Below are 27,844 nucleotides of genomic sequence, written 5' to 3'. Positions count from 1 at the left end.
GAGGGGTACGAAAACGGCACCCAGCCCACCATGGTTGAGAGACTGTAAAGCACTAAGTGAGTGAAATATACTCATATGAGGCAGAGAGTCAGGAGCAAGAAGCAGCAGAGTTGGAGGGGAGCGACCTGTACATAGTCACAGTCTTGAGAGAGTGAATGCAAGTTTTAAAATCAGCAGGATCCTCAAAGATCGATGTTCGTCCTCCATATGTCACTTTAAAAGAACACAGATGATATAAACTATATCTGACATTAAGTTGTTTCAGGACAGGACGATAAGACAGAAATTCCTTTCTGTGTTGGACGGTCTCGTTTGCCACATGTTGGGAAATATGAATCCAGCAGCTCTGCCAAACAAGCGTATTCTTCTCTTTGGCCTTGGAAATGATGAGTAGCAGTTGAGTGTACTCCAATAAGTAGAGAATTGCGGTGGAGATTGTGACAACTGAGAGCTTCTCATGGGGCCGATGCAATGAGCGCGTTGAATGTTGAGGGAATATGGAGCAAGGCCAATATTGCAACAACAGAATAGTATCCTACCCCTCACATCCCTTGGTAGGCCATGGATGCACAGGTTATTGTGCCTACTTCTGTTCTCTAACTCTTCATTATGTTTTTGGAGGTCCTTCACCGCTTTTTCCAACTGAGTAACTCTTGATGAGACATCCTCACCAAAGCTTATTCTACTTTACATTTCACTCATTCTATTTTCAAAGACATTCCATCTTTCATCAAGCTGCTGTAATTTTTGGTTTGTAGTTTCAATAAAAGGTTTGAGTGACCTAATCTCTTGTAAAATAGCTTCAAGGCAGGGTCAGTGGAGGGTAGCCGCGCAGGTGATTCGCTTTTAAGACTTTTCAGAGTGGCAGAAGGAGATTGCAAGTCCTGGGAAACGGTAACATTTTTTGGCTATTTTTACCAGAGGTCATGATGAGGAATTATTATGAAGGCCAATTAGCAGAAAATAGCAATATCCAGGAGGAGAGTTTGGTTGGACTTGATATACAGAGGTTAATGTACATAAAATGTTACAGGAATATCTGTGTCTTTTTCTTTATAGGCAGTTCTTTTCTTTTCTTTCTTTTGGCTGTTATATTCAATAGGGATGAGGTGGTGCCTAATGTGACAAAAGAAACCCGAGCAGGCCCGATCCTGCAGGTTGCGTCAGAGACTTCACCAGAAGCCTCCACATGAGGAGCGGATTCACATGGACATAGCGGCCGCTGTACTCTCCAAGCGGCGCACGAGTCTCCACACTGGTGGCTAGAACACCGCACAGAAAGGAGAAAGAGGCAGGCCCCAACTAGTCCGCGATGGAATGCGACGAAAGCTGGTAAGAATTCAAAAAGCGCCCATTACTGGTAAGTAGTTGGTGAGCGGAGCTTCGCGTCTAGGCGTCCATCTTCCTCTGCACCAAGCGCACCCCCCAATGACTTGTTTTTATATAACGTGCTTGCGGTAAAATGCGCTCCTCAAAAGTTGGGAACAGTTTACCCTGTGTACACGTTATTTCAAAATGTGTCAAACCATTGCAAACTTTCAGGCGACACCCCTGCTGTGAATTTAGTTTAAAAGTACCTTTCTCTGTTTATTGGTTGTGGCTGGCGATTGTTGCTACGGTGGGGGGATTCAGAATGGCGTATGCCCTCTGGGACTCTGTTGATAAATACGTTAGTTGACCGACTGAAGGTAATTTAATGTATTCAGTTAATGTAGCCAGTTCACACAAATATATACAACAATCCGAGGAGAAAGGCAGGCGACCTACACCTGCCAGCATTTCCAAAACATGTTTACTGCATTTTCTGCACTGGGGTTGGAAACGCGTCGGTCGACTTTGGGCTCCTTGATTAATCACCACTCGACGTTTAGTCTTGAAGAGAAAATTGGATTACAAATGAGCAAGTTACCTGTGATCGAATTACAAGGCATTTCCATCAAAGGCAGAAAGGGCAGCCGATTAACCAGGTAACAAGTTTCCAGTGACCTGGGGGATTTTTTCCAGTTAACAGCGCCTGAAGAATGCTTCCTTTTGATTCTGGTCTCCGACACAAAAATGATTGTGCCATTACGCGCCGTGTTCTATCACACAGATCGGGGGATCCCATTGGCTCGCGCGCGGCCGCAACATCGCAAAACAATAGTGGGATTGTCCGTCCAAGACCATGTTACAGATTGACTTTCTTTTCAGATGTATGGGGCTGAGATCAAAAGCAAACTTTAATAGATGTTTGACTAAGGTCATACTCTTAGGAAATGGAACACTCCAGATGAAAGAGAAGAAATACATTTGGCTTTTCATCCCAGGCAAATCCATTTGGCATTGTTTAGCTTTGATATAATACTTTAGTTCGGGGTGATATCATGGCTACAGTACATCTGTCCGAGCCTTCAGGCGTGAATAGTTTCCTTCAAACTAAACATTAAGTTTTCTGCCTGAGAGGCAGTAGAAAACAACCATTGTGTGCTCAATTTGGGAGTGCTTTATGTTTTAAAAATACGCCTCCTCCTCCCCAGCTAGTGACTCCGAATTTTGCAAATTATGTTGCACACAATTCATTTTTTTTATTCATGAACAACTAAATGAACACATCTTGCTAAGGGCAGGGCTTCAAAATGTTTTCGGTTCAACAATTCAGACCAGGATTTTTATCCTGTTCACATAAACATGTACATTTTGACTTGCATTTTGGGCATCAAAGTCATGATGGCAGTTCTATTAGAATAAAGGAGGCTTAATGACATTGCATGGTGCCTGGTGGTTAAGGCCCTTTGCAGTCAGGGGAGGACTGCAGATGATTCAGCTGTGGAACACTATAGCCTATGCAGGCAGGTGCCAGAGCTGGATTGCAACATAAAATGTAGGCTTATGCTCCACATCCTTCCACCTTGCTCTGGGTTCTCAAGCAGCGCAATTGCTTTCCCTACCACTGGGTGGCAGCGTCTTCATTCCCCCCATTGTTTTTCAAAGGCAGGGCAGTGGTCGTTAGGCACTTGGGTTCCAGAGGCCACAAAAACATTTCTGAATAGTGTTGAACTCTACAAAGGGGCCCTGCTGGACACCTGAGGCAAATGGTCGCACGCATCGTCTCCCTTCACAGATTGCGTGCCAACAAGGGCTCCGCAGACACGCTACTGTATACGTTCAGAACAAAGGAATCATGTAGGTATATCTTTTCTACCGACTTAGCTGTACCTAAGGAGCACTGTAGTGGGATATTTAATGCTAAATGTCCTTCTCAACCCCAAAAATATATATCCCGTAAGTGCATGAAGCATGTGCTACTCTTAGCAGATAATCACTGGACTCCCAAAATGAGATGCACAAGTCAATTACCAAAAGTATCATAATTAACATCATAGCTGGTAATGTTAAACTGTAGTGTAATAAATGTATGTAGAGGAGGGGTGATGTGTTGCAAGGTAATGGATACACTGTCCGAGGAATACTACAATCCTAATTAGCCATCTAATGCAGTAAACCATAGATAGCTCATGGCTCTCCACTAATGTGAAATGCATAACCTGCTCAATGGCTCCCAAGTTGGCTACCTGCTAGTTTTATGCAGATACATACATGATCAATCGATATGGGAAATAGGTCTTCAGAAGGACCAATCCTATGTGTAGCTTAAGTACATACATCACGTAAGACACACATGGCTGGGACCAGTGATGGAACATGTGTCGAGTAAAGAAAAACACAGACGTGGCTCTTGCATGCAGAGACGTCAAAGAAAATGGTGGATTGACTCCACGTAAAAACTATGCATGCGGAGGGCTCTATCCCTACGAATATCAATGAAGGGACAAGACACAGGAAGGAAACTTGATTGGGATTCATGACACACTTGGCAAAATGCACAGCATCTCTGTCTCGATTAGCTTAAGAAACCTTCATAATTGATTCCTATCCAGAATCAAGGGTTTCTTTGAACAATGTGCCAAATAAAATTCTCACTGTGGGAATGGTTACATCAGTAAGAGAGGCACTGAGTTATGGCACAGATTGGTTAAATGCTGGACATCCAAATGAATTCCTTAGGGATTTCTTCATTGGTCGATTGGAGCCTTCGGACTGTACCCAGAGCCGGGTGAACAATAGTGCAGAAGCCAGCAAAGATCGAGCCTCGACTCCTAGACAGAACATACGATTAAGGTGCATTGACCTTGGCTGTACACTTCCTTATAAACAATGTATGAAAATACAGATGAGCTACCAAGTAGCGGGGATCTCAAGTCCAGTTTCCGTGTTTTTTTGGGTGTGGGCGTTGGAAAGTCCTAATTTCAGTCCTGACTTTCTAATCAACAGGTGTGTGGTGGGGTGAAAATGGGAATGCTAGACCACAGAACTGGGGTATGGAAAGCCTATCGCCTGCTTAGTCAATGGTCAACCAGGGAGGGCCTTGGCCTGTTGCTGTACAGTACGATGGCCAGTCAGCGACTGCCACGCAGTTTTTCACCATGTGCCCTTCACGAGGTGTATATTGAACTTACTCGTGTACCCTGTCTTGCAAGTTTGCCTGGTGTCTCGTCATTGCATCGAATGCAATACCATTGACTGACTTACCATTGAAAAAATTGAATCGAACAAAAATCCATTGAATGTATTTTTTTAAAGGTAAACAGTTTAGAGTAATTATAATGGGTTTTAAAGGTTTAAAAAGGGGGTTTGGGGAAAACCTCCCCCATTAAAAAAATGTTTTAAAAAAAATGCATTCGATGAAATTGTGTTTGATGCATTTTTTTAGATGGAATGGTATGTCGATGGTAGGAATTCGATGCAATGACTAGGAACCATTTGCCTTATTCCAACAGGTAGCATAAACCAAAGACAGTCGACCTCACCCTCTGTTAATAGAATGGCCACTCCTCAGACCTCACCCTCGGGTAATAGAATGGCCACTCCTCAGACCTCACCCTCTGGTGATAGAATGGCCACTCCTCAGACCTCACCCTCTGGTAATAGAATGGCCACTCCTCAGACCTCACCCTCTGGTAATAGAATAGCCACTCCTCTCCTGAATTGGGAAGCTGTGCTGCTTAGTCCGGGTGATTCAGCACCAGGCATGGGTTGTCCGACAAGGCCCAGGCTGTAGCTGATTACACGGGCGTGCATGAGGAAATAGGTGATAACAATTAATTACTGGGGAAGAGGTAACTATGGATATCTGAGCATGAGAACATGGAAATATCAAAACTTCTACGTTTTGTTGGCTGTGGGGAAACCAACTGTTCTTGTTGCTTGGCGTGTTTAAACAGCATAATTCCTCATTGGTCATTACGAGTCCAGAGGTAGCCATGGTGATAATGGCTGCCTCTAAAGTTGTGTCCGGGTCCGGGTTCTCTGAATGGGGACTTAACGGGTCATTCCAACCTTGGAGGACCCGGTAAGTCCCCATTCAAAAAACCCTTCCCCATTCCCATTCCAGCCCCCATAAGGCTCAATGGGAATGGGGAGCGAGCTAATAACGGGCCGGTAAATTACGGGCCCGTTATTACCTCCCTGGTCCCTTAGCGGCTCCCGCTAAGGACGTCTGGTTTTACCAGCCGGCCTTAGTGGAACCCACTAAGGGACCTCGGAATGCGGCGGTAAGGGGTTAACGGCACCGGCAACCTTACCGGTGCCATTAACCCCTTAGCACCGCACTCATAATGACCCCCCAATAGGTTTTAGTTCATGGAAATAACACATTTCCAAGAGTCATATATGCCTGTGCACCTGCTACATATTTACAACATTAAAGTTGTAAAATGTCAGGCTTGTCTCATCTACCATATCTTTTTTATATGCACACTCATTTATTGGAATTGAATTTCAAACATCAAAGGAGTAAGGCATTATTTTATCTTTTCTCTGGATAGTATGTCATTCTTTGTTCAGCATAGGTCTACTTTCTACTTGAATGTATTCTATTTTTGACATTATAGTTCGCTTTAAATTTCTACGGTTGACCATTTGCTTGACTTGGGGCTACTCCACAATCTCCCAATGAAATCCCAAATCAAAACAACAGCAACCAACAACCCATACCCCTTCCACCTCCTGCCACCCTTCTCACCTCCCTACTAACTCTTCACTACTAAAATCCTGCAACCTTTGGCTGCACTCCCTCCCTTCAAAGGGTCCACCGTGTCTGGCGTACCAAACAGGCTCCTGCCCATGCCCCCCATCAACAACCACTCAAGCATCACTTGAATAATTACTCTGCAACCTGGGGAAGCCATTATGGGCATCCAACATCTACTGGGTATGTGGGAACTGGCAGCACATCTTACAGTGCACGTGGAAACTGTCAATATCTCTTAATAAGCATTAGCACCCTGGTGGGGGAGCCAGCCAATCAGGTGGGTAGGAACGGATTCATACCCACCTGACGGCCGGCTCCCCCCTCAGCCATCTTTCCCCCACCCTCCATCCGTTTTTTGTTTTCCCCTTCCCACACTTCACTTACCTTATTTCTGCATCGGCAGCACTCCTTCCTCTCTACTGCTGCAGGCCGCCATGGAAAGGGAAGCTGGGCTCCTTCCAGTGCCCCGATTCCTGTTCCCTTGCGGCCATCTTAGAAAGGTATTTTCCTTCCTTCAACGGGATGCCGCGCGCCTCCCCTTGAAGGAAGGAAAATCCTTTTTTTAACACCCCACGCTACCGCGTGGGTAGCCTGGGGTGCTAATGGCCTTAATCCCCGTTCCAACAGCCCGGAGCCCTCGTTAATGGCCCTCGCTTCGCTCAGGGCATTAACTTTGGCTGCTGAGCCATTAACCCCCTTTCCAGCCCTTGGAACAGGGGTTTAACGCCACATTAAGAAACTTGTAAAGCTTCTCATTGAGGAAAAAGAGGTCAACTATGATCTCTGGTGACCGCTGGCCTGTTTTTGTTTTTGGGCAACATGACCATGAATGTGAACATGATTAATTGCTTGATCATGCTAAAATATTATTCAGACTGTACTGGTGCAAACTAAAGAAGGTACACGTTGGGCCTTTTGGCAGAAGGGGAAATACAGGCTCTCCGGAACAGAGCCTGGCATGTATCGTCACATGTTGAATGCAGAATCTGACAGACTGCTGGAAAGTGAGCAGATCTTATTCAAAGACTTTACCCAACATGTCACGAGTAACTTAATGAAAATGGGCAAAAAGGTAAATGTTTAGGTGGGGGATTGCTGTACTACAGTGAAAAACACACAACATTCAATCAGAAGAAGACTGGATTGGGGAAGTCTCCACATTGGCCTCAATGTTATATTTCAATTCAGTACTCGCTTGGACCTTTTGGGGATATGCTGAACAGCTTCAATTATCTGTGTCATTAAATCCACTAGAAAGACTTTATACAAACCCTCTGCAAATAGTGTGTTTATCACTTCAACTTAGATACCAATGTCATTCTTTTTTAGTTATTGTTTTAATGGGCTTATCAATTCATTGTACTGGTTTAAGCCTCTTTCTGGAATTCCCTACAGGTTATTTAGAACTGTGGATGCAAGATATCAACTTGTTATTTATTATTACTTTAATTTATTGTAAATCAGCAGATTTGATGTTCAAGCTGTACCTTCTTATTGCCAGGAACCCAGCAACAAAGAGAAAAAAGCCATCCCTTCCACATCCTACGTGGAAGGTAGCAATTTATCTTAGATGGCAAGTAAGAGCTACCGATATGTGCTTCACAGGAGAATGCTGTCAAGGCCCAGTTACCCTGCAGCCTTGTTAAGTGCTATGGGCTTCAAATAAACCTATTTACATTAACTGTGAGGCAAAGCCCCGACATGATTTACAGAGTGTTTGAAATCATAACTAATTTCTGGTCACTTTAATTGGTTCAGAAAGCACTGAAATGCACCATTTGCAACTCATTTTTGCTAAATCGTGCGCATTTCAGAATGTCAAAGGGGTTTTCAGAACGCCACTGCCCGGAAAGGAAAAGATGGCTGGATTCCTCTGGTGAGCGGCATGGATGGATAGAATCTCTATGGATCGGCACCATTACAAGCTTGCGCTTTTCACATATCAGGGGATCTAGTGAAATAGAGGCCTTGAGGAAGGGCCTCAAATAGCGCAGTGAGTACTGAAGGACAGAGGATGCAGCACTTTCAAAAATGCGCAGGTCACTCTATTCTCAGGGGGTGCCCCTTGCGTTGAGTCTTACACCCCCTCGTGCTGACTGGTAGCCTATTTAACACATTGTACCACATTTTGGGGGAAGCATGGTCTTGAGTTCAAGCAGACTTGCTGAGTAGAGCCATGAGGCGCATACCACCAAGTGCTCACAGGAGGCCGGAAGCTAATTTTGTCTAATTATTTGTCCCGCAGTTTAAGATTCAGCTGGGCCTGGTCTAGCTATGTGATTACACTGCACCCCAAGGCGGTGAACTACCCCACCTCCCACCCAGTGCTCCCCAGGTCAATGGGAAGGAGCTCTTTGGGTATTTTCGAAGGCCACCCACCCCTAGAGACCATGTTTGCAGCAGACCAGTTGCTTACTATGGCCCAATTGTATCCGCTATATTGTCAGGAAATGTGATCACCCCTGAATTGCACTGCACTTAAGTCTGTGCCTTCTTCATCGAACATCTCAGGAAAGCACTATCGTAGTTATCTGCATCTGTAGTTCTAAAACAGATGTGACCACTTGAATTGCCTTATGACTGGTCGCTGCATCTGCACTAAGCTGAGCTGTGGCCCGCCCAGACACGAGCTGTGGTTTCTCTTCTGTGCTTTGCTCTGCATTACTCGCTGCATGTAGGAAGGGCCCGATATCCCGGGGGGCACATGCACTAGTGCCAGCATTGCAATGTACATCCCCACTGTGCACCACGCGCGCCAGCTAGAGGCCCACGAGTGCACCACTGCCCTCTAGACCTGCACCGGTTGCCACCAAGTCACATGACTGAACTGCTCCTCCCCCCTTCTCAGAATAACAGAGTATTTCTAAATGCTCGTCCAACCGAACCAGTCATACAAATCTGAATTTAAATTAGGACTTAAGGTTTATTTCCTGAGGGAGAACTGCCTTTTCTGCCATCTAGCACATTCGAAACATGCGGATCATTTATCATAAACCCAGAAATAGTGACAGGGGAGGTTTACATTTGGCTGTTTTTGCAGAATCGAATATTGACACTTTTCTCATCTCTACAAGTGTAGACAAAGTTCAGAAGAGAAGGGAATTTTGTCAAAAATTGACAAGGAGAACTAGGGTCAGATCAGAGGAAAGGGGACAAGTTATTTAATAAATAGTTACAACATGATGGTTTGTACTGGTAAAATAAACGGCAACTAAATATAGTCGGGTAGCGCCAGCTATGATCATCAACAGATAAGGATAGCTAAAGCTTGAGTGTTCAGACTGGTTAAACCCCACTTTTGTGAAATGTCACCTGTTTATTAAATAAGCTCAAAGACAGTGGGTTGGAAACCTCTAAAGGTGGCAAATATAAGTAACGTGCTCCCAAGTGTATTCATAAGAGGGGTGGCCACTAAGCACGGGAACTCTCAGCCAGCCAATGCCCCCAGTTATATGGTTTCCCTGTAGGCTCCTTGTAAATTAGAAAACATTGAACCAACCTTAGGTGAAACTAAAATGTGCTGTAGAAAATTCCAACAGCTTTCTGAGTAGGATCCAGGCGACCAGAATGACCTTTGAATATTTGGGTTGCCTGTTTTTTAGGGGGTGTCGTGATTAATTAATGAATATTTATTGGGCACCATATGTTGGAATTTGCCGCGCCTACTTGTCTTAATTCTTTATTCCATAAAGTCAACACTGTCCTTCTTTAGGGTTTCCAAAGTCAAGAGTCAATTGCTGTTCCCAGGGCGAGGAGGATGGCCACCCTTCTTAATGCCCTCAATTTACAAAAAATGCAGCCAGTAGTCAACGACCACTCTAACAAGGCTACGTTGGCAGCACTGAGATCATGTGCTACCTCCAGCAGTATGGAAATACCACCAGTGGCCGTCCATTTAATGTGGCGATTTCAGAAGGAGATACTTATTTCATCACTACTAATATTTTTATCATGCAATCTAGCCAACGGCCCAGTGGAGAGACTCATACACCGCATGCAGGGAACTGCAACATCATTCATTACCTTATTCAACCTTCCATGTGAACTCCATAGAAGGGTTTTCTATTGCCTCCCTCATTCCACAGCAAAATTGCAACATCCGTTTGGAAGTGGTTAGCTGCTGCCTGTAACAGAGGAAGCGGCGGAGCCTGTCACTGTCTGTGAAGAAGGCGGCATGCTGGGATCTGCAGCGGATGGAGAAGCGGATCAAGGGGAAGACTGGAGTACTGGGCAGTGCGGCTCTGAGAGGAGATCTATGAGGGGGTCGTCGAGCGGGCGCTGCCCTGGGAAGTGTGGGAAGACTAGAGATTTGATGGCAATGCAAGAGTAGCTAGGAGTGTACGGGAGCGTGTGTCCACTGGAGGATGGATTCAGTATCTGTGCTGCAGTGAGAGTTGTGGCTGGCCACAGGTATCTGCAGAGGTGGGGCTTGTTTGATTGGCTAGTTGGGCACCAGCAGATATCATCCTCTTCCCAGCCCCCTTGTGACAGGGGGTTGTGCAGCATGGCGTGCAGGTGCCTACACAGTTGCTTCTGGTTCCCCCACTGTCAGCCGCTTTTCCTCTGGTCTGCACTCGATCTGAAGCAGCCGCCACCACGCCCCCCGTACGGTGTGTGAAGGATGCTGGAAGCATTGTGTCCTTCACGGGTCCTTCCTTCTGCCACAGCAGTGCTTGGTCCTTGTTTCTTCTCGACCTTCCTTGCCTCTCATGGGAGTTTCTTCTGCAAGGGTCTCGACATCCAATGCCTACTTCACTGGGTGGCTGGCATGTCGAAATGTGAGACTCCCACTCTGTGAGCGATACCAGTACTTGACAGGATTACCCACTGGACTTCCTTTTCGAACTGTGAACATTGGCTTCTGTCTTGTTATCCTTACAATTAATTGGGCAACCCCTGTTGGCAATCATTCCATCCCCTTGATCCCTCTTCGAAGGTGAATGTGTCCCTCTTTAAAACAGATACATCAAATCAATCAATCCCTCCATTGCATTTTAAGTCAGTAAATATGCCTCGTGTGATACAGTGTTGCTATAATATAAGAGAGGAAATCACATTGGGAGGATGGCCTCTTTAGATCATAGTTTATTGCTAGGACCTTGCCAGAGCTGCTGGCTGAAGAGTGAAGACATGCGTCAATTATTTCCCAGGAACAAGCCCATGTTGCTGCATTATGGTCTGGTTGTTCTGTAGAGTAAAATGCCCATGTCCAATCAGGCAAGATTGCCAATAACAGACGTGTACTCTGTGAAGCATAGCCACGTGTAAGGGGTTTGTAAATATGTTCAGGGACGGCGGCTGACTTTGTTTGCTAAATGGCTTCTCTCAATCTCTGCCCACACTAGGGCGCCTCTCTGGAAATTGGTTCATGTTTCTTTGTGTAATGCAGGCGGCTGCAAGGCAGAAACACGTCCGAGGCTCCGTTTGTAAAATGTAGAATACACAAGTTATTTTTCGGGTTTGTAATGCGCACCGTGTTTGACACATTCCTTGGTCTCCGCCTTTGTAGGGCTTGACCCATTCTCACGTCACACCGATGCAATTACTCGGACAAATCCTTTACAGGGCAAAAGGCGTCATTGATTGTTAGGTAACTTTGAGCGGTCTCTGCCTCTGACTATAAAGTCACATTTTAGTGCCACTGCCTGCACGTTATGACATTACTCTTAGGGTTCAAATCAGTGAAACGTCGCTGTGAAGCAATGTATGCGTACATCCACCGAACAAAAGTCTACACCGGAGCAGCACGAACCCGATAGTTCGCCACAGAGCAAATTAGAGGGAGTCTTCCCGCCATATCATCAAAGGCAAATTGCAAATTGATCTGCCTCAGTTAGGTTTTGCCACACATAGATTTGCTTTTGAAAGACAGTACATTGCTTCTATTGTAGATACTTGGGTGAAAACCTGGTGAAATGGAGGTGTTGCATGGATCAAGTGAACAGAGAGATATCCCCCTACCAGGTCACATTATTGAAGCCTGTGCCGCCATGTTATGAACCTCATTCACATGGAGTAAGGGGGTGCAATCAATGGGACAACATCAGCCCATTATTACTGAAACAGAGGCATGGCCCAGGTGGCTACTGTGCGCATCATCAGAGGTAATGCGGCTGATCGCCACCGGATCAGATCTTCTCTGCACATGTGCTAAGGTTTTAGGCCTGGTCCAGGTGAACACTTCATTATGGCTCGCCTGAACCCATCACGAATGTGCCAAAAGCAGAAGACCTGTATTTTCCTGAGGTTTTCGTTGGGTATCTAATGGTAGGGCTGTGTGTGCTGCATCGTAAACCTCTGACTACTGCCACATGTGTTTGTTGGATGGCAGGGGCCTGTTTCTGTGGATCTGCTACTCCGGGCATAGAGAAAGCCAGCCCTTTGTTTGTTTGTTTATTTATTTGTTATGCGCACCAAACCCGTGGGTAAGAGGGCGCAGTAGAATGAAGATGCAAGGCTTACATAGTTACAATCACAAATTGCAGAATTTGCATAAATACAGAAGTTGCATAGATACAGAAAAGTCAAAATGTACAAATATATACAGAGGTATCAATATATACAGAAGGGAAACCCTTTACCGATGCAAGAAAGCAGCCAAGCAGTATGCCAGGGTGCACACATACATACATCACCTCCGTGCATCACTAAAGGCTCTAGGTTGGGCCCTAGTAGCAGGCATAGTCTTACAGGTCACAGCTAAGGGTCTGTAGCGATGATATGTTTTATAACATTTTTTCTGAAATTAGAGTAGGGTTGGGCAGCTCTCAAGTCGTGAGCCAGTGAATTCCAACATTTTACAGGGAAGCTGTTGCCACCAATGGTTGTAAGCTTGTATTTGGGTATGGTCAGACAATTAGCATTGCCAGTTCTAGTAGGACTATGAGTGATTATTTTCTGGAATTTGGGAATCAGATACGTCAGTGCCACGTTGTTGAGAACTTTATGGGTCAAAGATAACAGCTTCAGCTGTATTTTGTTATCTGTGGATAACCATTTATGGTGGTGTCTAAGGGGGGAAATGTGGGTTCTTTTATTTATGCCTAGGGCTGCTATTAAGGCATTATTTTGTAGAGTTTGGAGCTTGTGGATAGTGATTTTATTAGCGCCACTGTAAAGAGCATTGCAGTAGTCGATTCTGGAGAGTATTAAGGCTCTGGACAGGATCAAGCAGCTCTCGTCAGAGAGGAAGGGCTTTCCCGCTCTAAGAAGTTTACACGTGTAGGCCATGGAGAAGGTCAGTGATTTGATCTGTTTATCAAAAGACAGTGTAGAGTCTAAGTAAAAGCCAAGGGTTTTTTACCTCCTTGGAGACTTTAAAGGTATTCCCATCAATATTGAAAGAGGAGAATTCCTGCCCTAGGTTTTTGATATTGGCTTGTGAACCCAGAATTATCAACTCAGTCTTATCATCGTTCAAGCAAAGGCCGTGGGTGGCCATCCATGCTTGGATGATAAGATATACTTTGTTCACCAAACCTGTGTCTTTGCTGTGATCCCCAGAAACCGGGAGGAGATCTGGGTGTCATCTGCGTAGTTAGTGTAGGTGACACCCATATTGTCCAAATCATCGAACCAGGGTTTGGTGAAGATGTTGTAGAGAGTTGGTGAGACGCAAGATCCTTGAGGGACCCCGCAAAGAATGGGGGTAGGGTCAGCCACTGCCGAGGGAGAGAAGACTCTCATTGTTCTCTCGCTAAGGAAGGACCTAATCCATTTGATAGCTTCCGGGGAGAAGTGGGCAGCAGAGTCAAGGTTTCGGCAGAGGACATTGGGGTTGACCAGATCAAACGTGGCTGAAAGATCAAGAAGGAGCAGAAGTACTGACTTCCCTTTGTCCCTCAGCTCATCAATTTGGGTCTTTAAATCAATAAGGGCTGTTTCTGTTCCGTGTAGTGGGCGGAAGCCAGATTGTCTGTTACCAAGGAGTTTAAACTGTTCAAGGTGTTTTTGAATTTGAATATATGTGGCTTTATCTGAAATTTTAAGTAAGAATGGAACCGTGGTGATGGGTCGGTAATTGGTGGGGTAAGTGGCTCTAAAGTTTGTTTCTTGAGGAGCGGTAGCACCCAGGACTGTTTGGGGTTGGCAAGGATGGTGCGCCTGTGGCAAAAAAGGCGTTGATCAGTTTGGTAATGAATGGGGATAGTTCTCTGGCAGCATCTTTTATTAGTTGGGCTGGGCAGATGTCACCTTTGCAATTAGATGGCTTCAGTGACAGGATAATTTTTTCAACTTCCAGGGTAGACATTTTGGATACATTGAACGTATTATTATGGGCCTGTGGTGGGACATTGGTTACAGGACTATTCGACAAGTGCTGTAGGTTCAGCACTTCTTTTTTTTGCTGAATATTATTTTGCAGAGTGACAATTTTAGTGGCTAGTGCTTGTTGGATGTCTGAGCACCAAGTGTTCTTTGAATCACATCAACCCAACAAAGGGGCCTTCTACTGCATTCCCCTCCATGGACTGCGGACTGCAGCACCGGCATGAGCCAACAGATACATGTTCTGGTACTTTTGGCCATTCTGATTTGCCAAAGTTCCTGTTGTGATGTAAATCATGGCCAGCCCACCTTAAGGGGAGAACCACCTTAAGGGGAGAAGAGGGAAGCCAGGGTCGAAGGCGAGAGGGAGGAAGAGGAGGGGCTAGTAGAGCATGGAGAACAGAATGCTGGAGAGGGAAATATAGATGGTCGGAGATCTCCCTGCCTCCCTGTCACGTGTGTCTATGAGAATGGTGTGTTAGGCTCCGAGCAGTGGGACTTCAGTGAGGAGAGGCCCAACCGATCACAACATTTGCCTAAAGGTGAGATGTAGGGTAGCCAGCACTGGCACAATGTGATGCCCCATGTTAGTAGAAAGATGCTCCTCTCAAGTGCAGAGTCTTGGGATGTGGCCACCAGTGCGTCTACTGTAGGGGTCGAGCCCAATCGCACTGTAATTGAACTCTTCCGCCTGCAGGGAGACCACATTACTCGCCCTTTGTATAATTATACCATTTTGCACTCTGTTAATTTGAGAAACCCAAATAAAGTGAGGTCAGTGTTTGAAATGAATACAGCTTGTATCTGCTTTCATCTTTGGCATGTTGTTCATCAAAACTATTGCTAAGACTACTCACTCGCCCTTGTAACCTTGATGACTCACATCGGTAAATTCTTTCTGGCACATTCTATCTAAATTATGTTTACAGTTATGCGCATGAGTTGGATGCATACGAATGTTTTGTATAGTTCAAACTGAACATCAAGAACAGCATAACAGCAAAAGCAACAGCAGGGCACGGGCAGTGCATGCATGAGTCTTACTAATGGATTGCCTATCTCATGGATGTGGAGTTGCTGGTGCTTGGGCGCATTCGAAAGCCCTGAAACCAGGAATACTAGATGCTTGCTAGCAGAGAGAGACCTCTGCGGGCACAGAGTGGCACAGGAAATGAGTACTTCAGAGGTAACAACCACTCCAACCCTCACTCACAACAGCTAGCCACATCTTGCAGCAGTGGTCATAAAGGAGTGGGAGAAAATGGGAGAAAAAGCCTGCCTACCACGCATGATGCCTGACGCTGATCTCGGACCTCCTGCTGCCTCAAGCCCGCACCTAATTTCTTGGTGGCTAATAGATGGTGTGGTGCCTGTGTGGAGCTGGGGAAGCGCCAGTCCGAAGAAACAGGATTGGAGTAGATATTCTAAGGGGCAACAAAAAAACAACACAAAAAAACAAAGTGTGAACTTGTGGATAAAATGACTGAACATCAACTGTACAGAAATATCATTACAAGTGAAATGGCGAAAATATCTCGGCATGCACGAATACCTAAGGAGAAGAGACTGGAACATACATGCAAACTGGAATTGGAAGGAGCTGATCATTCCCAGTGGGAACCATGTTAACACATGTTGGTCCATGAATGAATGTATTTATGTGTCTAGGGGTTTATAAAGGGAAAGCCTAGACAGTAGGTTAAGGAGCACTGTACAGAGGGGATGATTTCAGGGTGGGTTTATTATTTTACATTTTTAAAGCGCTCACACAGCCCACAGGCATCGAGGCGCTGGCAGTAGTATGGGGGACGGGGGTAGCTAGGATGTGTAGGAGGAGCGGGGCGGACCCGGCGGGATAGAAATAGGGTTGCGAGGCGGGATCAGCGGTTCATGGGAAGGCCTTGAATGCAAAACATTGAGTGTTATAATGTGCTTGGTTTTATTAAGATTTTCATAATACAACAACCGGGCCCATTATAGTAACAGTCTCAACATAGACATCTGACACATGTGCCCAAATCCCCCTCCTTTCCCCCGCCCCAACTCCATCCCTCCCCCCTATTGGAATTTCCATTCAAAACATTCGCCATGGGAGCTTCCATGAGTCCACGTTTACCCGGTGCTTGGGAGCTGAGTTATTGAAAAGCATCTTCTTCGGCTATGTCACATCTGCTGTACCCCAGGCCGCAGGTCGCCCCCTTCTCATTAAAAATCTCACCTTCCCCTCCCCACCCCTCTTGTGCAGGAACATCCCCTTGGTATCAATGAACCTCCCATCCCCATGACTGCCGCACTCCGTCCCAATTCGTTTGGAATGTACCAGTGTCATTGTTCACCATTGCGGTCAATTTGTCCATGAGGAACATGTTCTTTAATTTTTTCTGCCAATCGCCCTTGGAAGGGGTCACTGAGCTCTTCCATTTCGGCGCTAGGGCCACCCTGCCCGCCCTCAACATTGTTTCCCACATTCTTGTGTACCTGCGTATGTCCGCTTCCTCCGGGGGAAGGCCCAACAGCATCGTCAGCGGATTCTGTGGGAGTGACTCTCCAGTAACCTCCGCAATCCAGCCCCTTACAGTCTCCCAGTACCTCTGAACTTGTGGGCAGTACCACCACATGTGGACCCTCGACCCCATCCAGCCACACCCCCTTAGGCATCTAGGAGACACCCCAGGGAACATCTTTGACAGTTTCAATGGGTCCCTATGCCACCCCTGCAAAATCTTAAAATTATGCTCCATATCTGATGTAAATAAGTTCCCATGGAACGCTATTTTGAATATCCTCAACCATGCATCCTCTGAGAGGGCCGCCCCGGCCAACTCATTCCAGAACGTACAAAATCCCCTCCTCTCCGCTAGGCTATGAGTATTCAAAATTATTTACATCTTGGACATTGCCCCTTTTCTGGTAGTTGCCGCGTCCAATAGTTTTTCAAAGGGAGTCAGCTGTCTCCTCAGGTTTTGACCCAATGTCTGATCGCAAAGAATACCGTTCAGACGTAGGTAATCGAAAATGGAGATAGACCCCCGCCCTAGAGCTTCCCCCATTTCTTCGTACGAGAGGAACACGCCCTCTCTAAACATCTGCCCTGCCCATTCCGTTCCCTTGTCTGACCAGGATTGGGCATTCCGGAACCCTCTGCTACCCAGTTTTAGAGGGTGCCCCCAGAGTGAGGTCAACAGGGAAGGCCATGAAGTAAGGTGGGCAGTCTTGGGCCCTTCTTTCCAAATCTCCCAGAGTACTCCCAAGGTTGGATGGGCTTTTAACCTACTCGGGATGAATTTACGAAGGATCCACAGGAGGTTGCGTACTTTAAGGGGGTGGGCGTCCATGTCCTCCAGGTAAATCCAGTAGGTTCCCAAGCCCTCTTTCATATGCTCCAGAAGGACGTGCAACTGGGCGGCACGGTAGTTAAGGAGAAAATCCGGTAACCCAAAGCCCCCCTCCTCCCTGGGCAGTGTTAGAGTAGCCCTCCCTGTTCTCGGGGTTCTGCCCTGCCATTTAAAGTCTCGCACTGCTATCTGCTGTTCCCGGAAGGTTTGGTCCGGGACACATGTAGGGAGTGCTGTGAAAAGGTACAGCAGCCTCGGCAGGATATTCATCTTTACCGCCGGCATGCAGCCATACCGTGACAGGATCATCCCACCCCATCTTCTCAGGTCCGCTTTAATCCCTACCATTGCGGGGCCGTAGTTGGTCAGGGCTAGCCTTGAGAGGTCCCTGGTGAGGAGAACACCCAGGTATCGAATGGAGTCTTTCCCTACAACAATCCCCCTATACCTGTCCAAGGGATCCAGCCGCGGGTCCCTGGCCCGCATGGGGAGTATCATTGATTTTGATGATTTTGATTTTTAACCCCGAAAATTGCCCAAAGGTGGTCATCAAGGACAGGAGAGGGGGGAGCAAGGTGCTAGGCTCCACCAAGTATACCAGAATGTCATCTGCAAACTGAGAGACCTCGCCTCTTTTAATCCCCTCGATGTCCAGATGGGCTCTGACTGCTATAGCGAGGGGTTCCATCGTGAGGACATATAACAAAGGGGAGAGTGGGCATCCCTGCCCTGTCCCCTGCGAAAGGGTCAACGGTTCCGACAACTTTCCATTCACTTGCACCCTTGCCATGGGAGCTATGTATAATGCAGACCCCCAGTTCCTGATGTTTACCCATTTTTGGAGGAGGAGTTCCATGTATCTCCACTCGACCCTGTCGAAAGCTTTGTCAGAGTCTATTGAAAGCAAGCTCGCCTCGATGTCAGATCTTTGGGCGTGGTAAATCAGGTCTATTGTCTTACGGATATTGTCCTGGCATGATCTCTTCCATCCGCTTCCCCACCACCCGGCCAGAATTTTTACATCTATATTGAGGAGTGATATAGGTCTGTAAGAGGAGCATTCCGTAGGGTCTTTTCCTTCCTTGGGCAACACCACTATTATAGCCCCCATCATGGACTCTGGTAGGATTCCCCCTCTAGGACCGCATAAAACACCCTCACTAAATGCGGGGCCAAGGTGGAGCAAAACCTCTTGTAGAAATACACAGAGAAGCCATCCTTGCCAGGAGACGTCCCCACTTTCATCCCCCTAATCGCTCGCTCTATCTCTTCCTCTGTCACTGGTCCCTCCAAACCCTACACCATCTCCCTTGTCAGAGCCGGAACCTGTATGGAGTTCAGAAACCCCTCAATCTGGGCGTCATCCCCTCCATATTCAGTCGAGTATAGTTTTTCATAGTATCAACGAAAGGAGCTGCCTATGCTTGGGGTATCTAAAACCACCATCCCCCGTTCATTTCTCACTGCCTTGACCATCCTGCTTCTCTGGACCTCCCTCAACTTCCAGGCCAAAGTCCCATCCACTCTATCCCCCTTCTCATTATATTTCTGCTTCAACAGCTGTAGACTCCTCTCTGTTTTATGTAGCAGGAGATCCTTCAACTGGAGCCTACAGTCTTCCAGAGTGGCCACCCGCTCATCTGAGGGTCCCCCCAGCTGGAGTTGGGCTATTTTCCCTCTCAGAGACCTCTCCTGGGCTTCCCTCTCCCTTTTTTTCAGGGATCCCATTTTGATGAGGACTCCACGTATGGTCGCCTTAAAAGCATCCCATAGTATGTGCGTGCCAACCTCGCCATTGTCGTTTAGTTCAAAGTATTCCACTATGGCGTCTAAAGCCTCCTGTGCCAGGGCGTCATCCAGCAGGGAGTCGTTACATTTCTAACGCCCTCTGTGATCCCCACGCCATCCCTCCGCTATGGTGACACAAACCATGTCATGGTCGGAGCAGGGGATGGGGTCGACCCTGTGACCCATGACGTGCGGGCGCAGGCACTCGTCCACTAGAATGTAATCTATCCTTGAATACAATTCATGAATTGTGGAATAGTATGTGAAAGAAGGATCTCCATACCTGGGGGTCGGGATCGAGTCCACCAGGCCCAGTTTCCCGTTGACCTTCTGGAACCTTCGTGCCATGGCTTCATCCACTGCCCGAGCATTCTGAGGGCCCAAACGTTTCCTATCAGCGGCTGGGTCCAGGACCATGTTAAAATCCCCCCCCATCACCACCGTACCTTGAACAAATGACTGCAGCCTGTCCCTCATCTCTTCCCAGAATTGGGCTTGGCCTTCATTCGGGCTGTACACCACAGCAAGAGTTAGCGGGGAACCCTGTAGGGTACCCCTCACCGGCAAATATCGGCCCTCCGGATCCTTCAACATGACCTCCTTGTCGAAGCCCATATCCCTTGCCATTAAGATGGCCACCCCCCTTTTTTTTGTCTTGTGCGATGCACAAAATACCTCTCCGATCCCTCCCCCCCGCAATTTTGGTTCCCTCCCCCGTGCCCATTGTGTCTCTTGGAGAAAGAGTAAATCAAAGAGTGATTTACTCTTTCTCTAAGAGACACAATGTCTCTCCAGACCAAGGACCTCTTGGTAGGGGTGTTCAGGCTCCGCACATTCAGGGACCCCACTCCCAGGGCAGGCAGAATTTCAACCATCATCTCAGATTCTTTTTTTTCTCAGTCAGCATCCTCAGAGCACCATCCCCCCCCCAGCTCTCCTTGTTTTTTACTGTACACCCTCTCGCCCCCCCTACATCCCCTTTGGGTGGGCCTTAAACTTTTCCCCAACGGTCCCCCTTTCCCAACTTCAAATTTAACAGCCCCAACTTTCCCCTTTCCTCCCTCCCCCCTCCCCGGCGTCCAGCCAAGTAGAACGACCATTGCTGGCACCTGGCCGGACCACCAGCCTGCCCACCTCTGCCAGGCTATCCTTGAAATATTCTCATCATTGAGCCCCTCCCCCCAACAAAACACCCCCTCAGTGATCCCCTTATACTTGCTGTTTGGGGGACCTTGTTTTTTGGATTGGACCCTGAGATCTTCAACACACACTCTAATATGGGTCAGGGTGGGCCGCTCCTCATCCTTCCGTGTCGTTCCGCTCCCCGCCCTTCGTCGGTGATGGCGTGTTCAGTTTTTTAAGTTTTCTTGAACTTGTCTTCCTTCTCCTGTTTCCTGGCGACCCGAGACCATTTGCGCCTTCCACAACCATCCCTGTGGGTCCCCTCCGGGGGATCGGCTCTGTCACATAGTCCTGGATAGCTCCCTTTATGTTGTCCTCCGTGACCAAAACCGTACGCTGACCCATATATTCGAATGAAAGGGAGAAGGGGTAGCCCCATCTGTAGCACACTCCCTTCTCCTTCAGCAGCTGTGTTAGGGGGCGGCAGATTCTACGTTTTGCCAGTGTATACGTTGAGAGGTCTTGGAAAATTGACACCTGTGCGTTGTTGTATATGATCTCCCGGGCCTTTCTGGCCTCCTCCAGTACCTTCGCTTTTTCAGTGTAGTAATGGAACCGGACCAAGATAGACCAGGGGTCCCCCGCTCTGCCCCCAGCTCTGTGAACACGGTTGAACGTTGGTTCTGTTGTTATCCCATATACAAAGAGGAGGTTGATGATTTCTCTCACCACCCGGCCCAAATCTCTCTCTGTTTCACCCTCCGTCTCCGGGACCCCAAAAATTCTGAGGTTATTCCTCCTTTCTCTGTTCTCAAAATCATCCAGTTGCCTGGCCCTCTCCTCATCCCTCTTCTCCAGGGCCGTCAGCCTCAGGTCTATTTGCACCTCCTGGGTCACAGATGACGATTGATTAGTTTCAAGCTGCAAAAGACTGTCCTCAACCTTGCCCACCCTTTGATCCATCTTTTCCATTTGGGCAATGTCCGCTCTCATGCCCCTAATTTCTTGCAGGACTGCAGTGAAGCCCCTTTCCATTGCTGTGGTAGACTGCGACGAGGTCTCTAGCTGGGCCGTTCCACTGTCTCGGTCTAGGCCGTTGCTATTGCTCCTAACCTCCTGATAGCGGTATCCTTGAAGGGTTTCCGGCCAGCTCATCCAGCCTCCCTGTGCGCCCCACCGTAGGATATGCCGCTGTACAGGGGAGTGTGGGGCGTCCCTCCCAGGCCCCGCTTTATAGTCTTTTCACGGTTCTAGCCGATGGACTACGGAGGGGGGGTCCATGCGGGAGATTGCCCCCTTTATAATTATCTTGTCCGCCTTAGAAAATGCACCACTTGGTGGGCACATGCCCCACCAACTGCAGGCGGGGGCCTCACACGCTGTCTGTTCTGCCTAAGTAGTCCTGGACCCTCTATACACTCCTGAGGTGCGGTGGAGCGAGTAGTGGGATCCGTGGAGACGGTATCCCTGGGCGTTCACTCCTGGGGGGTGTGCAGCGGTCAGGCTTCCCAGTCCACTTCAGAAGTTAAAGCCCCCCACACGGTTACAAATGAGAGGGCACACGCCCTCGGCTCGGGACCAGGGGCCACCACCCACACGCAGTCAGGTCAAATGCGCCCTGCACCTCAACTGATATCCTCCGTCCAGTTCGGGCCACACGTCAATCCAGGTGCCCCTCTCCAGGAGAGCGAGCCATTGCTCTGCTAGCCGGGTTGCTGTGCTTCAGGCCCCACACTCCACCCGCATCCCTGATTAGTCCGGGAGTCCTCTAGCAGAGACCCACTGGACCAGAAATTAGCAGTCCCCCGTCGTTCAGCTCTACGGTGGGTTTGGCCTCCGTACCTCCGGTTCTCCCTCCCAAATCAAGACGGTGCGCGCCCGGGTGGGCTTGCGCTCCTATGGCCCCATGGGTTTTTTGGCTGAAATTAGGGCCCCCGGCGCTCCCGCTGCGTGCCCCTGTGCCTCAGCACCCAGACAACGCGTCCTCACCCACTCCGGGCCAGGGCCTCCAACTTCGATTTTCCCCCGTACGGGGAGACGCTCACAATCTGACGTCAGCGGCCGGTCCCCCTGGGATTCTCCGGCACCAGCAGGCAGAGGGCAGGAGAGGGGGGCCGGGGGCGCAAGCGGGGTCCCACAGCCCTGACGTCCAACGGCTCCTCCCGTGTCTCTTCGGCCGCTGAAACTCAGTCCACTCTCCTCTTGATCCAACAGATCCCGTACTCCAGCACACGGGCGGGGGGTGCTCTGGGAGTTAACTGAACTGTCGCACAGGTTTGTTCCCACTGAGGGGTCTCCGGGGGGCTCAAACCCCTATTGGGCCCAGCTTCGGCGGGAGCTCGGAACTCAGGCTGCCATAGCCTGTGCGCCCCCTGGTGGCCTCTCCCATGGTCTGAATTCTAAGCAACCCTTGTATGATTCAGCCGGTCAAAATAAGTGCCAGCGGGGCATTTACAAGTAGGTGCTGCATATTTTTTAAGCCGTAGAAAGTTCTGCTGGGGTTTGAAGGGATGCAAATGCAGAGGCAAGGATATGCTTGTGGTGCAAAGGCAGGTAGGTACCCAAGGCCACCATTCCGATGCACCAGTAAGACGGATTAGTCTACAATCTTCCATCACGGGTCATCTCAGCTGATGCATTATTTCCACTGACTCCCACCAAATCTAAAAGGCAATGCCCTAAACATGGCTACACTGACACACACAGGAAATGCCCCATGATTCCTAGCTATCCATCATCTATGCTGCCTTGGAATATCAAGTTATGAATGTCTAAGTGTTCCTGACGGAGCAGAGAAGCCAACCGAATGCATCTAAAAGACGGGTGGCTCTTTCAAGAACTCCACCTTGGTTCCATGTGTTAATATACCCGCAAAAATAGCGCCATACAAAAATATTGCCATATTTTTGCGGCAATATTAAGGCATGGAACCTGCGGGGGGCACCCTGGCAAACCCTGCATTATTTTTTAAGGAGCGTTCCCCACAACCCCCGCTCCCAAAAAACCCAAAAATTATCCCCCCAAAAATATCGCCTATGGCTGTTCCAGACAACCATATTTACGCGATATTTTTGGTGGGGATAATATGTAGTGATACCTCCACCTTGAGCCTGGCTCAACAACCCCTGTCCACTCAACCTTATACTCAACGCCCATTGTCAACACCCTATTAGAACATGCTTGTTGTGTTTACACAAAGTTGATTGCTCAATCTGTGTGCTATAGACAATGGTATTGACCGCAGATCTATTATAGCCTGGAAATATTGTAGCCGCTTACCTGAGCAGCCCGAACACGCACAGGCAACAGTTATTCTTTGTCATGTTCCCGTCCGTTCCTTGCATGCCCCCCCACACAGAAGTGAGCACGCCGATTGCTTTGTTGTCAGCAAGATCACACTGCACTCTATTACAACACCACAGTGCTGCAGAAATTACTAATAGGAAAGGTAAGTCTACATTGCTTAATATTATTACAACTGGTAACTACTAACCTTTGCCCTGCATTCCACTGCCTGTTAAATACTGGTGAATTATTGCTGTCAGCTGTAGTTACTTTCCCCATTTAAATACTCCATCCCTGCACTACTAATTTCCTCCCACGTCCCTATAAATATATTTCTGCAGCATGCATTACTCATTTGACTTTCTTCTATTTGTACTAAGGGTCTTCTAATAGCTTTTTAACCCACAGCTCAGGCTGTACCAGACGTTATGGGCTCAGTCTGGTTAAATGGAAAGGAAAGAAAAGAGAAAGCGCACATTTCTAATATGTTTAATTTCACAATGCTTGTGGGTAGTTTTTAATGGCTCTGGCGATTCTCCAAATTGAGGCAGTTTAATTTTCCTGGCGGCGCAACACATTCCTTTTGTTTCTCCATTCAATTTCAGAGCCTTGCAATAAGGACACACTTCAGTCATGGTGCCGATGAGAACATGCTGGCTGAAACTATAATCATCAGCTGGGTTGTACCGAAATGCAAGGTGATTGTAATCGTGTGATTGCTGAGCACAGAGTCGTGTTTGACGCTGATCTGCTGTTTCTCGTTGATGTCTTTCAGCCACTCTCCGCCTGTCACTTTTATTCTGTTGAGAACGAAGCAGATCTGAAGCTGCAGAATGCGATCGCTGTGCTCGCAACCGTGCTTCCTGAAGTCTGGCTGCATGTCACTCTGCTGCTTCCTCAGCACGTATTTGAGCCATTCTAAATCGAAAACATTGAAATGGAATTGTAAAATATTTGGTATAGTGTGTGTTGCTTTTACGTCCAACAGATGGCGCTGTTTTTCAGTAAAATATTTAGTATAGTGTGTGTCGCTTTTACTTCCAACAGATGGTGCTGTTTTTCAGAAAAAGCATGTTTTTACCTGTCACAGGTGTGACATCTGTTAGGCGGAAACCTGTGCAGTTCCCTCTGGGACCACTGCAAAAGATTTAGGACTACAGTGTTTGGCGGTGAACCCACTTGGTAGCAGTCTGTACCACACAGATTCACTTGGTAGCTGTGGCTGAGCAGTCAGACTTCCCTCAAGAAGAGTTGAGCAGTATGTGGAGTATACAAAATAGGGCAATTCTTCACAGCAAGACAAGCAAACACGCAACGAGGCTTAGTGTAAAGATATTAAGGTATTTATTTATAACAAAACATCTATGAAAAACACTAAGGCAAATCACGGCAAACAAATCAAACACAATTACTCTACGAAGTAGAAAACGATCAATCCCCCTAGCAATATATCGACAACTCTAGGTTCTACCGGTACCACTTATTTTCAGACAGAGGTGTATACCTCAACCTAGATGACACTCGAACATTAGTTAGGACGGGAGAGAAAAAGATAGGCAGGTTATGAAATCAACACAGTTCAATCCTACGCGGATAAAATGCAAGGCAGGAAGGCAAGAATCACAATAGATTATAAAGTTCAGAGGCCAGGCCCACTCGGAGAGAGGCAAGGCGCGATGTCCCAAAAAGTCTCTAGTGGAGATGCATTCAAGTCTTTTATATCAAATTGTTGTTGGCAGATTGAACCAGTTCAGAACAAAGAATGAGAAAAGCTTGGAGGCGACCCAACGGAACGGAGAGGATTAAGACACCTCACTCGAACCGATAGAAAGGGAAGCCAGGCGGACACGGTACCTTGTTGTGGAGGCCAGCTCCGGCGGGGGCAGTTGTTCCTGGTGGTGGATGCACGTCGGGTCTTTGCCAAGAGTAGAGAGGTTCTCGTCGTCGAAGAAAGTGAAGTCCGGTGCACCACCAGGGAAGAGACCAGCCGCGGAGTGCTCCGTCACAAGGCACCACCTTTTGGTCGCGGTTCAGGGGTAGTGGCTATCCGGTTGCCGAGGTGCTCTGCACGGGCAATTCGACCACTGCGTCCTGAGGCGAATAAAAAGCAAAGGGGACTGGTTGTTCCCACCAGTCAGGGGAAAAAACTCTCCGGCAGGGAGATCTCCTCTGTCGTCGGGAAGTGGTGAGTCGGTTCCGCAGGGCTCCACCAGAGGTGTCGTCGTGCAGGTCGGCTCAGCGTTACCCTCGTCGGATTCTTAGGTCCTGTGGCGACTTCTGCAGATCCAGTCCCAAAAGCCCTGCTTTTATGCAGAAACCCCCATTCATTCAGCCTAGCTGTCAATCAACACATGCTAAGTGGTGAGCGGGAAGGCTTACCACCTGGGCCAATCACTCCAGAGTGCGACCGGAGTTGGCAAGGCAACTCGGTCCAGGGTGCCTAAACCCCCTCCCACACCCCTGTGGTAACCCAGACAGAATGGCACCACTTTGGAGGGTCTCTGTACAGAGCCTGCCAAAAGTGGAACAAAGGGCTCGACCTTTGGTTTAGGAGTCACAGAGACGAACACAGACGCCATTTTACAAAACGAGTTCTGGCAGAAAATACCATCCGATAAACTTATTTAAGATAAGTAGACCGGTGGTACGTTAGAGATTAACGAGAAAAAGTATCAATCTCCAACAATGGGACGAATCCCATAGGGTTATGTCCGGGGTCGAACATAACAAGTAGTTTCCACTGCCACCAGCCAAAACTCGATGAGGGGGGACGGGACAGTGCCCCCTCGAGTAACAGATCCAGGAGTAATCGAATTACCCCTACTAGTACGTCCACAATAAGATGGTTGGTACTAGTCCTGTTAGTAAATTTAGGTCTAGTAAAGCCAATGGTGACTTTACATGCCCGGGGAGACAGTAGTCAGTCCCCGGGTATGGAGTCTATGGTGGGGGATCCGCTAGGACGCCCCCGTGTTACGGCACGTAGGGTGCGGTGTAACACACATAGAAAAACATATGAGACCCTATGGAGTAAAAGACCTCATAGCCCATAGAACACATTGACATTCAAAGGAATTAAACACATTCATGTCCAAGAGTGGGAGGAAAAGAGTCTCACTCTTGGCAGGATGGAAAAAACAAACTCCCGAAATCCAGCAAAGCTGCTGGGGGACTCACTAGGTTAGGAAATTCAGCCTAAACAGAGAATTCTCCCTAACATTCGCCCCCCCCCCCAGACTAAGGGCCAGGAGGATTTAATCCACTCCTTGATGAATCTCATACCTCTAGTCGATGACATACATCCTAGAGAGACCATCAGCATTTTGGTGGTGACATCCTGACCTGTGCTCAATGGTGAAATCAAACCCTTGCAGGCAGATCGACCATCTCAATAGTTTTGGGTTTTCCCCTTTCATTTGCATTAACCATCTCAAGGGTTGGTGGTCAGTCTGAATGACGAAAGTAGAACCATACAAGTACGCCCTAAACTTCTTCAGCGCCCACACGATAGCAAAGCACTCTCTTTCGATTGTTGCCCACCTTGTTTCAGGATCCTTCAGCTTGCGGCTGATGAAGCAAACGGGGTGCTCCCTACCTTTCCCATCCAGTTGACTGAGTACGGCACCTATTCCTACATTTGAAGCATCTGTCTGCACAAAGAAGTGTTGGCGGTAATCAGGAGCTCTGAGTACTGGGGCTTGGCAAAGAGTCTTTTTCAGGTTTTCAAAAGCCTGATTGCACTCCTCGTTCCATTTAACCTTTTTAGGAAATTTGGGCGAGGAGATGACATTCAGTGGAGAAGCTATGGTCCCATAGTTCTCTATGAAATTCCTGTAATACCCAGTGAGGCCTAGGAAGGCTCTCACCTGGGTTTGAGTAGTCGGTGTTGTCCAATTTTGCACAGCTTCAATTTTACTGAGCAAAGGCCTTATTTCTCCACCGCCTACCTCATGCCCAAGATACACTATCTTACTCT

The 27,844-nt window shown here is 47.8% G+C and overlaps 1 protein-coding gene across 15 annotated transcripts in view; it reads right to left on the bottom strand.

The window, feature by feature from the left end:
- The window catches only part of DACH2 (dachshund family transcription factor 2), a 1,006,899-nt gene that overhangs the window by 425,390 nt on the left and 553,665 nt on the right, over positions 1 to 27,844 (bottom strand). For 8 of the 15 annotated variants that reach the window (XM_069612938.1, XM_069612942.1, XM_069612941.1 and 5 more), the window contains one exon: positions 15,622 to 15,762. The exons of the other annotated variants lie outside the window; for them this stretch is intronic. In XM_069612938.1, the coding sequence (XP_069469039.1) occupies positions 15,622 to 15,762 (141 nt within the window). The remainder of the gene's footprint in view (positions 1 to 15,621; positions 15,763 to 27,844) is intronic. 15 annotated transcript variants of the gene reach the window in all.

Source organism: Ambystoma mexicanum, chromosome 5p (genome assembly GCF_040938575.1).
Source record: "Ambystoma mexicanum isolate Mex_15411 chromosome 5p, UKY_AmexF1_1, whole genome shotgun sequence".
Lineage (NCBI taxonomy): Eukaryota > Metazoa > Chordata > Amphibia > Caudata > Ambystomatidae > Ambystoma > Ambystoma mexicanum.
Note: the sequence above shows the minus strand (reverse complement) of the source record. Positions and strands in the feature narration are given on the sequence as shown.